The sequence below is a fragment of the Scleropages formosus genome, chromosome 7 (assembly GCF_900964775.1).
Source record: "Scleropages formosus chromosome 7, fSclFor1.1, whole genome shotgun sequence".
Classification (NCBI taxonomy): domain Eukaryota; kingdom Metazoa; phylum Chordata; class Actinopteri; order Osteoglossiformes; family Osteoglossidae; genus Scleropages; species Scleropages formosus.
In genome coordinates this window covers 18,613,158-18,629,576 of record NC_041812.1, presented here as the reverse complement: position 1 = coordinate 18,629,576, position 16,419 = coordinate 18,613,158, and the positions used below count along the sequence as shown (strand labels likewise).

Below are 16,419 nucleotides of genomic sequence, written 5' to 3'. Positions count from 1 at the left end.
ATTGCATATTACTCGCAGCAGGAGGAATTAAACACAATAATGAAGACAACAAAAAGGCATCTAAATTAAAGTAAGACTCGGTCCTCAAAAAATAACCAGAACTCCACAGATCTTTTGGGCAGGTTTATTTGCAGAAGGCTGACATACTCTTCTAAAGTGACCCTGAATTCTAAGCAGGTTCGTTGACTAGATTTTTTTACAGTCAAATTAAGGACACAAGCCATGATCCCACCTTAACCGATTAGTTCTACAACTACACGGCAGACATTTGCCGCATGCATGGCTTACCCTCTAAGTCTGACTCAGCCAAGAGTGTATCTTGTCTTTGTCAAAGTGTATTCCACTCCCCGGGATAATTTTTTTTTCCCCATTCTAGTGCTTGGCTTATGAGCGCTGCAACATTGAATGAACTGAGACCAGGAAGCCTTGTAATTCTTCCCACTTCACAGAAAGATGCAGAAATCCGTCACTTGTTTTGATTATCGTGGGCCTTTTGTGAAGCAACTGTGTGCCTTTGAGAGAGCTACAGAGCTACAAATCACAGAAACAGGAATGGCTTTTGTGGCACAAGACATATGCAGCAAGCCACCGCCGATCAATGATCAACTGATGGCTTTTCAGAACTCTGAAATCTGTGGCTCATAAACATGCACTAAAATGCAGCTAATAGAGAAAAAACACAAAAACTGCAAAGATGGGCATAGCAGCACAAATGCCTTTGTGTATTTGCACAGCCAAAATTGTTATGTGCCATAAATACTAAGTAAAAAGAATACTGCTGTTAAGGGGCTGGATTTATTCCTTATGTCCTGATTTTTTTGCAACACATATTGACCTAGAACTTGAAATTCCAAAACCATGATCACAAGGTATATGGACTCTAGACACCAGCCTTATCCCCCCCCTTTGCAGCATAGCAAGGCGCTCTTGCCATCTGCAGCACAGAGAAAAAGTTAAAGCGGAAACTTGTCAAGACCCTGAGCTGTGTGTTGGATTTAGCGCAGACAAAGAGGGGTGCAGTGCAAAAAAGATGAACAGCTGTTGAGGTCTGCTCCACAGTTTCCAGAAATAGAGCTGTTCATTTCACCTGTCTGCCTTCACACATATGAGTGTGTGTGTGAGTGTGTGTGTGTGTGTGTGTGTGTGTGTGTGTGTGTGGAGACTCAGCTTGAGGTGCTGTGGTGGTATCACAAGCCAGAAGGAAACAAACAAGAACAACCAAAGACAAAAGGGTACAGCAAGGTTTTCTCTCTCATTCACACACACATGCACACGGAGACACGTGGACACGGAACACAAAGGGCTTGGACTCACCAATCATATGGTTTGCGACGTGTATCTGAATCTCCCGCTCCGTCTCGAAGGTCATTTGGCATTTGATGCACTGATATGTTTTCTTCTGCAAGAAAAGAAGCCAGCGGTGCTGTCATGAGGACAAGACATCTTCACTGAGTCCAGGGATATCAGAAAAGAAACATTCCTGGCACAGTCACCCACCCCCTTTCAATTCCAGTCTCCCTCACACTCTCAACAGGTATGTATAGGCAAGGCTGAGGCTTCACTACAGTGCTACATCAGGTTAAATCAAAAGTGCCAGGGTACAGCGGGCTTCTTTAGAACTGCTGAGCAAACACCAGAGTGGGCAGAGGCAGCTGGATGGCTTCAGGGAACATAGTGGCGAATTTGCACATCGTACTGGACAAAATCAATTCACTGAGGTGCCCTGGCAACATGCCAGCGGAGCACAAAAAGTGTGGTTAGACATGTCACCGGTTATCGGCAAGGCGCTCCCGGTTGAATGGAAAAACAGCAAGACGGGGTAAAACGTGGACCTTACATAAATAAAATAAAGCCGAAAGTAAGCGAGAAATCAACAGAAAAAGAACACGAGATGCAGAACAACAGGTTTAGCCAAAACATAAAAACTTTGTAAAAGAAAAATAAAATAATGGCCAAGTATTTTTGTCGAAGTAACACTTTTATCCATGGTGACTTACAAAATGAAGAAAAAAAATAAATAATAGTCATGTGTGTTAATTAAATCATTACAGTCCTTGAATGGGACTCAAGTTTAAGGACTAGGGCATTCCTATCAACCCAGCTTTAACTGGTGAATTTTTGTATAAGGATGGTGCCAGAATCCTGCAGGGGAGTTCTAACCCCATGTTGGAACGAGACTTCCTAGCACATCAGCCATCACAACCTGGCTGCATGCAGTGGAAGCACAGTCTGCTGAGCTCTGCGAGATGGATCTCATTTTCTGTACATTGAAAGTGGAGAGTTTTATTCCATGACTAAAGGTTTTTCATGTATTGGATACAATCTGGAGCTTGAGAAACTCTTGCCAAGAAACTCTCACCTCTGTCTGGCACACTGTGGAGAAGAGGACACCAATTACCAAGCTTTTGGGATTTTTAGGCATCATAGCACAGATAAACGTGAAATTTCATGTAAAAATAAACTGAATAAACTGCCTCATTCATTAACCACCCAAGCAGGAAAACAAGAAGCTAAAAATAAAAGATTACAGTAAAAACCGGTTTCCTTTAAATGTATGGAGGCTGTTTTTTTTTTCTTTTTTTTCCCCATTTTTCTTCTCCAGTGTCCCTTTTGGCAAGAAATAAGACGGTATTAGGATTCAAAATAATATGTAGGTTGATATGAGTGCATGACTATAGATTTAAGAGAACGAACACTTACTTTAGGGACAGGGGAGGCACCCGTCACTTTCTTTGACCCGCTGGTCTCTGGGCTCATCTCTGGATGATCCATCTGAATGTGGGTCTCCAAGTCCTCAAGGGTTTCAAACTTCACCGCACACTCTGGGCAGCGCAGTCCAGCCGGCAGCTTCTCACCAGTCTCCTGTGGGGTGGTGGCCCCTGCACCCCCACCACTGGGTGACTGCCCATTCGTCCCCCGACTGATGCACGCAGCACATATGCCATAAGGCAGCCCATTGACATCCAGCTTGACCAAGTCCTGCTTGCTTTTGAACTCCTTGAGGCAGAGAGCACACTTATAGAACTTGTGGCCCTGCAACTGGCCATTGGGCGAGGAAGCAGCAGAGCCGGCACCTCCGCTGCTGGAGGACAGCTTTTGCATGTGGAAGGTGCCATGAATCTTAAGCTCCAGAGTGGAGGTGACAGTCTGCATGCAGACCACACAGCGGAAGCCCGTCAATGAGTTCCTCAAGTCTGGATGCATCTGGCAGTGCTCAATGAACTCCTCCTCGCTCTGCAGGGGCATCTTGCAGATGCGGCAGGTGCCAGTGTCCAAGCTCTTGCTGTGTGTGACCTTGTGCTCGGTGAGCGTGAGCAGAGAGGGGAAGCGCTCGCCACAGATGGGACACATGTAGTGCTTGGCGGGGCCACGGTGCGTCTGTGCGTGCTCCCTCAGGCCATTCTCGGAGAAGAAGGTCCGTGAACACACGTTGCACTTGTGGTTGCCCTTGATGAAGTCCGCCTTCTTCTTGCGGGAGCAAGCATCGTCCTCGCCTGGGCGGATATTATGGTCCCGCAGCCGGTGGTTCTGCAGCAAAGCTTCCATGGTGTAGGCCGCCCCACAGATGTCACAGCCGTACATGGGCTCCGAGGCATCCATCTCATCCTCACCGCTGGCCTCGTGACTGTTGGCTGCATCTTGGCTTCCCTTCAACAGTATGTTCTGAAGATCTGCTTGTTCTGCAGCAGTGGTTGAGCCACTGCTACCACCCCCTCCCCGTTTGGAACTCTGCGTCACCCCATTCGGCGTCCCATTCTGGCTGCCTCCATTACCGTTGCCATTGCCTCCTTCGAAGACACAGTGTTTCTCCCGCAGATGCCTCTCCAGCAGGACAATGGCGTGGAAAGCCTTGCTGCAGAAGCGGCAGTTGTACTTCTTGCTGTGAGTGGTGATGTGGCACTGCAATTCCACTTCCGTACCAAAAGTCTCACCACAGAAGATGCACTTCCGTGCCTTGCTACCAGCAGACCCCACTGGGTGACCAAGGTGGCTGTGTTTGACGTGCAGCTGTAGGTCACCCTCCTTGCGAAAATCCCAGGCGCAAGCCGTGCAGCGGTACATCTTCTTTTCATTGCTGTGCTTGACAGCCAAGTGGACCTGGATGGAAACCTTTGAGTCAAACACCTCTTGACAGAGTGTGCAATGGTAGAGTACAAAAGTGTGCATGTCCAACAGGTGCTTCTGCAGGTCGTCGACCGACGAAAACTGCTTATCGCAGCTTTCACAGACGTACTGGGTTGATGTGGTTGTGTAGTGGATGGTCAAATGCTGCAGAAGGGCCTCCTGGGATTCAAAGTCTTCTTTGTTGCACTGGGGGCAGGACTGCCTCCTCAGCAGCAACTCGAGATGGGTCTTGAGATGGGCCTGGAACCCTTCAAAGCTGGAAAATCGGAGGTCGCATTGGTTGCAGGGGTATTCCCCGTTAGAGTTTACCGGAGTAGCATCAGCTGCCAGCCTTTGGCGCTTTGGGGAAGAGATCTCAACATCAGAAGAGGCAGGGCTGTGGTCTGCCACCTTAGCCTGACGTTTGTTGTTGGCCAGAGGGATGTTCTTGTGGTTCTCCTTGATGTGCTTGGTGAGCTTGAGAAGGGAACCAAAGATGGGCGAGTTAGTGCAGTAAGGACAGGAGTAGACCTCCATGAAGGACTGGGAAGGCTGCAGTACAGGAGACTCCAGCTTCGCCACGGCACTGTTGCAATGCGTCTGCTGGATGTGTTCGGTAAGGGAGGACTCAGTCAGGAATCCCATGGAGCACTGGTTACAAAAGAAGGCGTGGTTTCCCTCCAAGGTGGTGGAGCCGGATGCCGGCAGGCAGTGCGAAACACGGATGTGCTCCTGCAGAGTGTTGATGTCAGCAAACATGTCAGGGCAGTAGTTGCAGTGGAAGGCAGAAACATTGCTGAACTGCAGGAGTGGAAATGCAGCACTGGTGCTGCTGCTGGTGCGGTGAGCCTTGCGCACATGCTCGTTGAGGTTGTATAGCGTTGGCAGAGTCTCCAAGCACAGCTGGCATGTGTGGCTCTGTTGAGGCTTGTCAGCGTGGATGGTCTTCAGGTGGATCTCCAGGACCGCCAGGCTGTTGAAGTCCCGTTTGGAACAGTACGGGCAGCTGTAAGTCACCTTCCCCGATGACGACCAACCTGAACCCCCTTCTTCACGGTCAGAGGAAGAGGGGGCCATCTTGCGGCCGCTGCGGGACGGCTTCAGCGTGGAATCTGGGGTGGATCCTCTTTCCAGGGAGGCACTAGAGTCAGGGGTGGCGCTGCTCATAGACGCTACGCTGCCCAGCACAGGGTCAGGGCTGGCGCTGTGGTTGCTAGAGTCAGGTTGCCGGTGGCTGTCCAGGTGGCAATAGACGTCCTCCACAGAGGGGAACTGTTCAGCACACACAGGACACTTGTGCTTCCTGTTAGCATGCATCTGACTGATGTGGGCGAGCAGTGTCCCCTCGTCACAGAAGATCTCAGGACAGTGGATGCATTGCAGGTCGGCTCGGTCTGAGAGCTGGGGGTGGCGTGTGAGCACATGCTTCTCCAGCTCGTCTGTCTGGCTGAAGGTCTCCTCGCAGTAGTCGCACATGTATAGGTCCTGGTCTAGCTCGCCCCCACTTCCGGCCCCACTCTTTCCCGAGCTCTTGTCCGTACGAGATGCCAGATGCTCCTTGTTCTTCCGATGGGCCTGCATATGGCTCTGCAGCGAGGAGGTGGAGGAGAATCCACGCTTGCAAACACTACATTTAAAGGGCTTGCTGGAGCTGTGTGTTTTCAGGTGGATCTTGAGGTGGTCGCTGCGGGAGAAGGCAGCCTCGCATTCCTGGCAGCTGTACTTCTTGTCGCCCGTGTGCAGCTTGACGTGCCGGTCGCGGCTGCGCTTGTGCTTAAAGAGGCGGCTGCAGAAGGTGCACTTGAAGGGCAGCTTGTCACTGTGGATCTGCTCGTGCCGCTTCAGGTAGCTGAGGCGGCTGAAGGACTTGTCGCAGAACTGGCAGGGGTAGGGTAAGCCCGCGCCCCCTTCCTCTTCCCCCGTGCCCATGCCCAGGTCGCAGCAGCCCTCCCCCAGCATCTGCGAGGGCGACGCCACGTCTTTGCTGGAGGGGGAGGACGCCACCCAGGAGAGCCCAGGGTCGTCGTCGCCATCTGCAACGCACAACAGACAGAATTAGAATTAAAAAATGAAAAGGAGAGGAGAGCTAAAGACATCAGCTCCCGCGGGGCCTGCAAAATAAGGACAAAATGTATTTTTCATCCCCTCAATCCTCCTGTTGCAACCCTCTTCCCCCTGCAAACATCCCCCATCCCTCTGTAGAATTCAATCATCTTCTTTTTTATTTTTGTTACGGCAAACAAATTTTCACATGGATGGAAAGCCTTTCAGACCTGATTAGAGAAAGCTAAAGCAGGAAGCTCCTTTCCATAGGTTAAAGCCTGCAAAATAAAGCATTAAATTGCGTAAGGAGTCCCCCCACACACCTCTCTGATGTAGTCGGTAGTGGGCGAGCTGGGATTAAAACGCACATATACAAATATTTAACAGGGCAGATGCCTGGATGCTACAGAGGATGGAGTTGGGGTACGGGGTGGTTCACACTGCTCCGTCCAGCCTTGCGGTGCCCGCAGAGGGGCCACCGCCGACTGAGCGCCGACGTCACGTAATTAGCATCCTCATGCAAACCCTCCGAACAACAGCGAGGGAGGAAAACTCATGACTTATTGAGCAGGAGAGCTGCGTTCTTGCTGTCCCAGCGTGGCTGAGTCAAACACAGAATTTTCTATCACACAGGCCTGTTTGTTTTGCTCCTCTACTTCTGTTTAGTTTGCCTTAACTCTGCGAAAGCAGGAAATAACTCCAGTGCTTTAATGAACATTTAAAAGCCCCAAATCTGCCACTTTCAACATAGTCGCCGTCTACACGAATATCATTTTGACCGGAGAAAAGTAAAAAAATAAATAAAAATTCAGTGAATATTTGAAGAAGTAAATTAGAAAAAAAAATCTGTTATTTTGAAAAACTACTTTAATACGGTGAGAATGTCACAATGTCATAAAGATGCCGCAAAGAGTGAGTTCAGGTATTTTTTCGTCTTAGAGGTTATTAATGGCAGCTGAAAAATCCACTGCTTAGTTGTTTTATTAAAAACCGTAGCTGACCCTATACGGTGTGAACGGAGGAGGAAAGAAAACCCGAACACCTCGACCCTAAGCACAGTGCCCTCTAGCGGTGCTAGTGAAGCAGAGCTCAGAAGGAGCACAATAACACAGAAGCACCACCCCATACAGCAGGTTCCTCTTCCACAATGAGTCCAAGGCCAATTATTCAACTACAGTCACGCGGAGCTCTCCTACAAAATAACTCGTTCGAAAGCATAACGGCAAACACCGCCAACGGAAAGAACGTTATAATCTGAAGAAAACTCTAAAGAGGAATATAAATCCTCACCTCATCCTAGTACGTTACACTAGGAAGACCATACCGGATTAAGAAAACAACTTATTCACACAGGGGTTGGAAGAAAAACATGAAATTGCTGATATAACATGGAAAAATTCTTAATTTCGACATCACTGGTTGGGCAGCGGCTGAATAGAGTGAAAACATAAAGTCTAAGCTTCATGTCATGTTCGTCCACTGCTCCAGCGGTGATCTAATGACTGATTCTTTTAATGGATAATTTACAACGCTACTTCATTTGACAGAAAGATGCATAAGTACATTATAAGTTGAACCAGGATAACTATGTCTGTGCAGTTCAGTATTGTTCTGAAAACAAAAGAAACTGCATTTATCTATTTCACAGACACTTTTCTCCAAAGAGACTTCCAATGAACTCTATGTAGTGTTATGAGCCCACACACCTTATTCACCAAGGTGACGTACACTACTAGATACACTACATACAATGGGTCACTCATTCATGCATCAGTGGAACACACTGTCTAGCACTCACACATTATGGGTGAACCAGAACAGCACATCTTTGGACTGTGAGAGGAAACCAGAGCACCCAGAGAGACACAGGAAGAACATACAAACTCCACACAGACTGACCAGGTATCAAACCCATGTCCTCTCCCGCCACCCAGGCACTGGGAGACAGCAGCGCTACTTGCTGTGCCACCGTGCCACCCACTACAACCCATTCACTGTTTTTAAGATTGTGTGAAAACTACACTGGCAGTGCTCTTCAGTAAGATTCACAAAAAGTTAAAATCATACCAAGAGACCTCACAGTATTTGGTTACTTCTATGCACCAACATAAACACACACACACACACAAACTTAATGGCTATTGAAAAAGTTAATGAATTTATTCACATAACTGACGATCAGCAGGGAAATATTACATAGTGCATTCTAAATATGAACAACCTGACTTTCCGCTCCATGCGAAGGTGTCTACTGCTGTTACTCATCAACCGTTTTGTCCAACCTGGAGGAGCAACACGTAACTCAAGAAAAGTTTCCGAGAAGCCGAAACTCACAATCGCTTGCTACGCTTTTCGCAAAGGGCCATCCAAGCCAATGACATCATAATCAATCGAAGTATCATTACTGGTAGCAGTAGCTAATTGGCTCATTAATTCCAACTCGAAAATGTCTGCGCAAGACTGCACATAATGTGTTCGGTCTCAGGTGCTTAATTACATCTTCATCTACAAAATAAGAATGATATGGCTCCATGTTGCACTTAGCCTGCCTTTAATGAAAGTGCGAAAAAGTTCAAGCAAGCAGTACACTGGGTTCTGGAACATGCTGCGGGAGTAAAGGCGGGACGGTGAAACGGCGGAACAATCCGGCACCGGCATCCCGAAGGCCGTGCGCAGCCACCTAATGTGCTTCCAAAGTCACAGCACAGATTTATTTATTGCAGTCATTTAGCAAGGGGACAGGGAAGCTGCTCCCGCCTGCCCCGCTCCGTGTCCACATGAATAGGTTTCACAGTTTCAGGATTACGGTGCAGGAGCGAGCGCGGCCCCCAGCGCAGGCCTTGGCGGTCTTCCTGCGCTTGTGTGTCTGTGTCGAGACGAGAGTTATCCCAGCAAAACACAAACCCAGCCACGCAGGAAAGTGCTCCCGCTGAAAAGAATGAAAAGGGAAAGTGAAATAATAAAAAAGAAAAAGACTTAACTGCCGTGAATGCTTCAGTCGCACAATAAAGGCCCGGCCCCTGACAGACCGCTCTCTGATCTGAGTGGTGTTGAGGTGAGGGAAGAAGAATGTGAAAAGGCGGTGGGGGGGATTCGGGGGGAGATTCGGGGGGCTGGGGGTGGCAGAGGAGGCGGGCAGCAGACTGACAGGTATGCAGCCCTACTGGGGCTCTGAGCCGTACGGTGCAAGACAGCGTAGGAGATACAAAGAAACGCGCACAACTGTACGCACCAAAAAGAAAAGAAGAGAAGGGGAAAAAAGAAGAATGAGGAAAAACCTCCTGGCACATGTGGTCATTTTTCTGAATTATAAATCTATTAATGCTAATGCAATCCCTCTGACTGCGGCAGAATGTGAGAAATCACTTTTGAGAAAGAAGGAGATTATAGTCATTAAATACCCTTAATCCTCCGAAGTGTGGCTGTTGGAAAATGGAAGATCACATGGCTTTTAGAGAGCTTTTGTCATCCGTCCACCGGGGACTTGGCAAGAGCACTAAACAGGGTAAGAAAATTCAATGAAAAGTTAAATTAGAAAGAAACCAAAAGAAAGGCTGAACGAGGGGGGAAAAGACAGCGGAGACGGAAATGGGCACGCAAACACAGGCCTCTCCCTTGCCACCCCGTCCCCGCTCTCTCGCTCCCGCACACGGCCCCGACGGCCTCCCTTTTCCGTGCCGTAACTCATTATCGAATTAACGGGCCATCGCTTGCGGCTGCCCCTGGCGACGGCCTTCACCTCCGTGCCCCCATCCCAGGCGGACGGAACGGGCGGGGAGGAGGCGGGGGGTCAGCAACACGGCAGACGAGCCCCGCTCTGAAGTACAGGGGAAGGCCCGGGTTCCCCGCCTGGGCCCGGGCCCGGTAATTGGAGCCGGCGCGACGGCGCCCGCACCTGAGCGCTGCGTGCTCTTGTAGATTCAAGAGGACACCCTGGGCTTCGGGCACAGGAGGGGAGCGAGCGAACACGATCGCGACAATACGGCCTTTTAAGCAGCCTCCCGCTTTCATCAGGCGCACGGGCCGAGATTGCGCTCTTTACCCTCGGCGCGGCGGAACGGCCCTGGAGCCGCCGCTTTATATGCATCCTTCTGAAGGAAACAGGAAGTGTGAGCCAAGAGCATGGCTGGTCATTAAAGCCCATAGGATACAGGAGGTCCGCGCTAATAACATCCACTGCTGCTTCCCTTCTGGACTCTCACACAACCTCCTCAGCTAATGAAAGTCATACATAATGATAATAATGATAATAAGCAAATGCATATAGAGCGTGAATATATACACAATCTGCATTAACGCTGCGGTCCCCAGGGGTAAGCGATAATAAAGACCGTTTCAGAAGGCCCTGACTACGCAAGATACCGCTGCACTCCAGCCAGCAGAGAGAAGCGCGGTGGTGCTTCAGACTTGCAAAGACCATTCAAAGACCAAAGATCAGAATGTGCAGGTACAGCCCCGGCGCGAACACGCTGCAGGAGCGACTCTCGTTATCCCACGCCGGTCAGCGTCAAGGAGCTGCCGCGTTCACCTGTCCGCACGTGATAAACGCGTTTGGCTTATTTCGACTCTGCCGAGACCTCTGCGACAGAACTTCTGCAGGTGAGCGAGTGTTTGTTAGTTGCATGATGGTAGCAATTTTTTCAATCATCTTACCTTTGCCTTTCTTTATTATTCGACCTACTCCAGGCCCTTCGAGAGCCCGCTCCTCCCTGCCCAATACCTCTACCACCTCCTCTCTGTCCTCCGTCCTCATCTTCTAGCACATGGATTTGCAACCAGCCCCCTTTCATCTCCCTTCTCCTCTGCTATCCTCTCCTGGCAGCTCCAGACCACAACGAACGCAGAGGACAAATCTACAAACGGTTGTTGCCAAGGCGATATCATGGGAGATGCGGTGCCCCGCGCGGTGAGGGGCAGAAGTTGACCACATGGCCTGCGAGTCCTCTGAGAGTGGCTGCGCTGGGACTGAACACCTGCTTCTGCGCACACGTGCACACACATGCGCACGCCGAGTCCCTCCGCCCCGCGCCCGTCATGTGGCCGGCGTCTGCGGAGCAGCTCCAGCAGCGGAGTGGAGAGATGGCGGGCCGCAAGGGCCTCACCGGCACCGTCTATTAATATCCGCCGGCTCGTCTCCGGGGCGCGCGGCAAGGGGTGGAGGAGAAGTAGGCCGCTCTACGTGGGACGAACAGAGGGGCACGGACAGGAGCTCAAGCAGGCCTCCCCCCGCAGCCCCCGCCACACCTCCAGCGTAGCACATGGGAGTCCGGCGGTGCCACAGAGGAGGCCGTCTGTTCGGGTGGCGTGCTGGGCGCCAGGCACTGGGCCTCAGGGCCCTGAAGGACACGCTTGCATGCAGACCCACGCCACATATGGCGGTCTTTGGCACCCACGATGGCCGAGCAGCCGGCCCTGTTCCCAGGGCAGAGGGTGAGGGTAGCGGGACGTGAGGGTGGGGGGTGTGGTAGGTGGGGGGCAGGGGAGGGCAGGGGAGGGCAGGGCAGGGCAGGGCAGCTGCTGATGGTTCATCTCCCAAGTCCTACACACGACCACAAAATAGGGCTGGAATATAGGGCACAAGTGGGACACCCACACTGAGCTCTAGGTCAGGATTCCATTAACACATAAACCTCAACCTGTCCTCCCTCCTCGACGAAGATCTGAGTGGTTAAGACTCTGCGCTCCTAAATGGCCTATAAACGGGCTGTTCCCACAGACCGAAGAAGGGGCATATAGTGGAGATCGTAGCCACATCTATGTGCCACAGGACTCCAGCCAAAAAAGACAGGACCAGCGTAAGGCTCACAGCACCCAGCCAAGTCAAACCGCACTGCGCGGCGCACTTACTACATGTGTGCAAGCTGCCACCGGCCATTAAAGAACATGCAGAAGCAGGCATTTCCGTGTATTAATTATGCATGAGTAATTTTCTGTTAAACAGACATAATTATCATGATTTTCACATATTGGTCATTGTTATGATGTTTGTAACATTATGGTCTTTTGAGTCATCATGCAGCATGCACTCCTAACCTAAAAGTATTGTTGCTCTCACTTTCCGTTAAGACCGTTATTGCTTTGGAGCGTGCACAAGCGAACGGTGCTGCAAAATAAATTAATACATACATGGCAGGTGCTCATAATTTCTTATTATTATATATTCACTTGGTTGATGCTTTTCTCTAAAGCAACGTAGATGATTTATGGCCAAGTAATTTTTACCGGAGCAATTCAAGGTAAGTACCTTGTTCAAAGGTACGACAGCAGGAAGCGACACTCAAACCAGGGTTCTTCAAGTATAAGTTGAAAACTCCAATCACTACAGAACCTGATTTGCAGAGATACACAAATGCATGAAACTGAGATGCAAATTTACAGACAGACCAGAACCAGGCAAAAAGCTAGAACCAGAGCTCTTGCAATAAACAAGTTCTTCATCATTATCATGTTATCACCGGGGCTAGAACGGTTTAAATTTCGGTGTTTCATTGTATCTTTGTGAAGTCAGCACAAAAAAATATAGCTGAATATTGACCAATGGGTTTGAGGTTTGTTTCTTGAATTAAAGCTTCAGCGAGCAGATAGTGGCTCATGTGACTGTCGCACTTGTCATCCGCGCCAAACACGCATGCAGTCAGCTGAGACTCCCAGCAAATCCGCGTCTTCTCAAAGGGCCCCTCCCAGACAGCCTTCTGCTTAGTCAGTGATGCCATTGTCCTGTGATAGGAAAAGACTGGTTCTCCAAGGTCCATCTGGGAGGGCCAGAGGTCTCCGAAGAACCTCAGCAACGTTACACACAGGTGGAATTTGGAGAAAGTGAACACGACAAGTATGCATTTCTGGAATTTCAGAGAAATTGGAGAACTGAAAAAAATACTGTTACAGGAAATCACTGCGATGTTAGGTCGGGGAAATGGCAGCAGAACTTCAGCAGAATAGAACAGGTGAAATTTGTGAGAATCTGAGTAACTAGCAACGGGAAAAGAGCCCAGAGAAGAAGGTAGGAAGTTTGATGACAAAAGTGCAGGTCGGGCTTAAATCCCACTCAGAACAGGCACGCACCAGAGGAACTGGACCGTTCAGCGGGTACATACTACATAAAAGTGTAGTGCACCAAAAAGTGCAGCAATCATGATGAATATGCGTAACACCTGGCCCTTCTCCTATGTTCCCACTGTATCACTGGACTTCCATGAGGTGGAGACATGCCAAAGAAGGGTGTTTGAGAGAGCTCAAGCTCAACAGGAAAAACGAGTAGTCTCTCTGTGATCATGGACTGGTGGAGGTGGCTGTGACTGCCCGACTTGGTCAGCCAAAGCTAACCTATGAAGACACTCACTACTTACATCAGACTGGTTCACTTTGCCTCACTCCTAATGTGAAGTACTGCTTTCCAGCAACCTAAGAAGACCCTCGTTCTCATTGTCCCCTTTGCCAATAAACCCATTTACAATAATGTACCTATTTTATAGGACAATCAGGAAAGGAAGTAGATGGATGGATGGATGGATGGACAGCTGGGTCATTTTTACTGGAGAGATGCGGGGTAAGTTCCTTGCTCAAGTGCCATGCAGGAGTTCTGTCCACTACACTACCTGCTGCCACTAGCTATTACAGAACATCATTTCTCAGTAAATCTTAATACAGGAGATAAAAAAGACCACTTCCGTACTACAGTGAAGTTTGTAACTGCTGCACAGAGAACCCTTACATATATTTCCGAATGAGTGTGAGGGGCTTGGGAGGGGTGGCATTTTGCAGCTCATCCAGTCTCTAACATCTCCCTCTGCCTTGACTCCACACTTTGATCCCAGGCATTCATTTTCCAGGGCGCTTTCCCGGATCACAGGCAGACACATTAACTCGGGCCCCAGATCAGCTTTCCACGGCAAAGCTGCTCAGCTTTGATCCCAAAGAGATCCTGATCATTCCTCTTTAAACAGTCGCTTATGGCTCCTTACAGATTTTTCTCGCGTGCTACCCTTTGTAACTAAGGATCACAGCTCAGGCACAGTGTCACTGGATCTTTAGGACACAGCTTGATGGATAACTTACACCTTTGCATCAGTACATAAAAAGGGCCTAAAACCTATGTTATTAAAAGGAAAAAAATGCAGCCGAGAGGGCTTTATTCCGTGAAGCAAAACTTAAAGAGGGAACTCTCCTTCGGGCACTTTATCAGCATGACAGTGACACAGCGTTGTTGCACCTCTCTACCTTTCACTGCTATTTTGCATTATTTACGTGGGCATTTTCTCCAATCTCATATCAATGGCGTACATCCAATGATTATTCTTGCAGGACCATTAGACGCAGTATTCAGCCTTTGGTTCACAGTCATGCCCCGTAATATGGGAGTGGAATTAAAAACAGATGCTGTACCCTCCTGTTAGATCCAAACAGGAAGTTTTTTAAAAGAAGCCGACATCCACATTAACCCAACACTGCGCCACGAGGAGCGATTCTACAGTAGCTGTGATTTTTCCACAGCAGCTGATTTTTTTTCTGGCATAACTCAGGGAATACACCTTCACTTGCAGCTACATCTGTAAACCCACAGAGGAACTGACCACTGAACCTTCAAATTCATAGTCTAATACTAAAAGTAGAGGACCTACCAAATATCTCAGCACTATGCATGCTACATGCATTTACAATACTATTCACGCAGGGATGAAGCGGAATAAACTTGTCATACATAATAAAAGCCATAAACCACATTCTGTGTCCCGAAAAAACTTTCAGTGAATATTACATATAATCTACGGTCTGAAATTGACCGTGGTTGGGTTTGGATTGGATTTCACATCAGTAGGACAGTGTGAGCTGCCAATCTGGAGTTCTTTTGTTCCTCAATGACCGGCCCTTCTCCCCCTCCCCATCCCCATCGTGGTCTTCCGAGGTGAGTGTAAATAAGTCATGCAGGCAGCTGGAACTCAAGCAGGATCCTTTTTATGATTTCAGACGTAGGGAACCCGGTTGGAACACACAGCAGACAGCATTAAAAGCGAAAGCGGGCCGTAAGGAGGGGTACATGGGCAGCCGGGGGGTGGCCGGTGGGGGGCTCCTGGGAGCCCAAGAGATGGGAAGGTGGGCCCAAGGGAACCTAAGCACAGGCAGAGAGTGGCGGGTACCTCCTGCCCACTGGAGCACCCCAGGGAGTGCACCCCCTCCCCCCCGGGACTCTTGAGGATGAGAGGAACACCTGGACCTGCCATTAGTGACACACTAAGGGAGCAGAGCACAGACGGCAGAAAAAAACAACATGCTACCACAAACACACGCGACGCAGACTTTCATAACCCTCACCATGCACACAGACGAAGACACAACAAAGACACACTTCACGCATCAATAGATGTCCCATCAGCACACTAAAGCAGCACTCTTCATTAGCACACGCACAAACAACGCAGATGCAAAATGCACATGGAAAAAGAATGCAGATGCTTATGTGATTGCGTGCACGCGCGCACACACACACACACACACACACACACACACACACACACACACACACACACACACACACACACACACGCACTTACCACCTCATCAGATCATGCATATCACACGAATACAAAAACCACATCTTACTATCACTCTCATTGTCACACATAGAGGCAAGAGCAGGATGCAGGGGATACCTCGGCTGTGCCGTGTTGAATAAGGACAAGATAATTACCCTGGTATTATGCCCTCAACTCCCTGGGGTGACACCACAGCACCCAGCTGAGGTTCAAGGATGCAGATGGGGCAGAAAGACATGCTGGCAGGGTGGAGGGAGCGAGACAGAAAACCCAGAGCTAGAAAGGCAAAAATCTCCTGCTACAAATACGATCAGGGGAAGGGTAAAAACGACAGCGTCTGCCGTCCAACACGGGGCAGCCAGCGCTGGCCCTCCCCCAAGGAACACCGTTCCGTGAGGACAAACTATGGATTTCCTTTTTAATTGGAGCAGAATAAAAGTTTTCGGTGTATAATGTGGATGTCATTATAGCATGTCATATGGAGACCACTGCAATTAAAGGACTTCTGGACCCCTGCAAAAAGTTTAGATTGTGTGCGGCAATTAAGTGCAAAAATTGCCGCATCAAAAACAGACAACATAGGCTTTGATTACCGGGCGCAGCATTAAAATAAGCCGCCTGACATAACGTTGCAACATGAAAAGCGAGCGGCAGTCGCCGCGTGGCGGCTGGACGGGCCATTAAAGTTGCGCAAGATGATGGTGCAGAAAGCGCCCGGGGGCCCTGGGGCCAAACTGAGTCC

The 16,419-nt window shown here is 49.4% G+C and overlaps 1 protein-coding gene across 5 annotated transcripts in view; it reads right to left on the bottom strand.

Moving 5' to 3' along the window:
- Window positions 1–16,419, bottom strand: part of znf423 (zinc finger protein 423) — a 119,229-nt gene that overhangs the window by 52,080 nt on the left and 50,730 nt on the right. For all 5 annotated transcript variants that reach the window (XM_018726645.2, XM_018726646.2, XM_018726647.2 and 2 more), the window contains 2 exons: window positions 2,701–6,137; window positions 1,315–1,399 (listed from right to left, as the gene is read on the bottom strand). In XM_018726645.2, coding sequence (XP_018582161.1) covers window positions 1,315–1,399; window positions 2,701–6,137 — 3,522 coding nt within the window. The remainder of the gene's footprint in view (window positions 1–1,314; window positions 1,400–2,700; window positions 6,138–16,419) is intronic.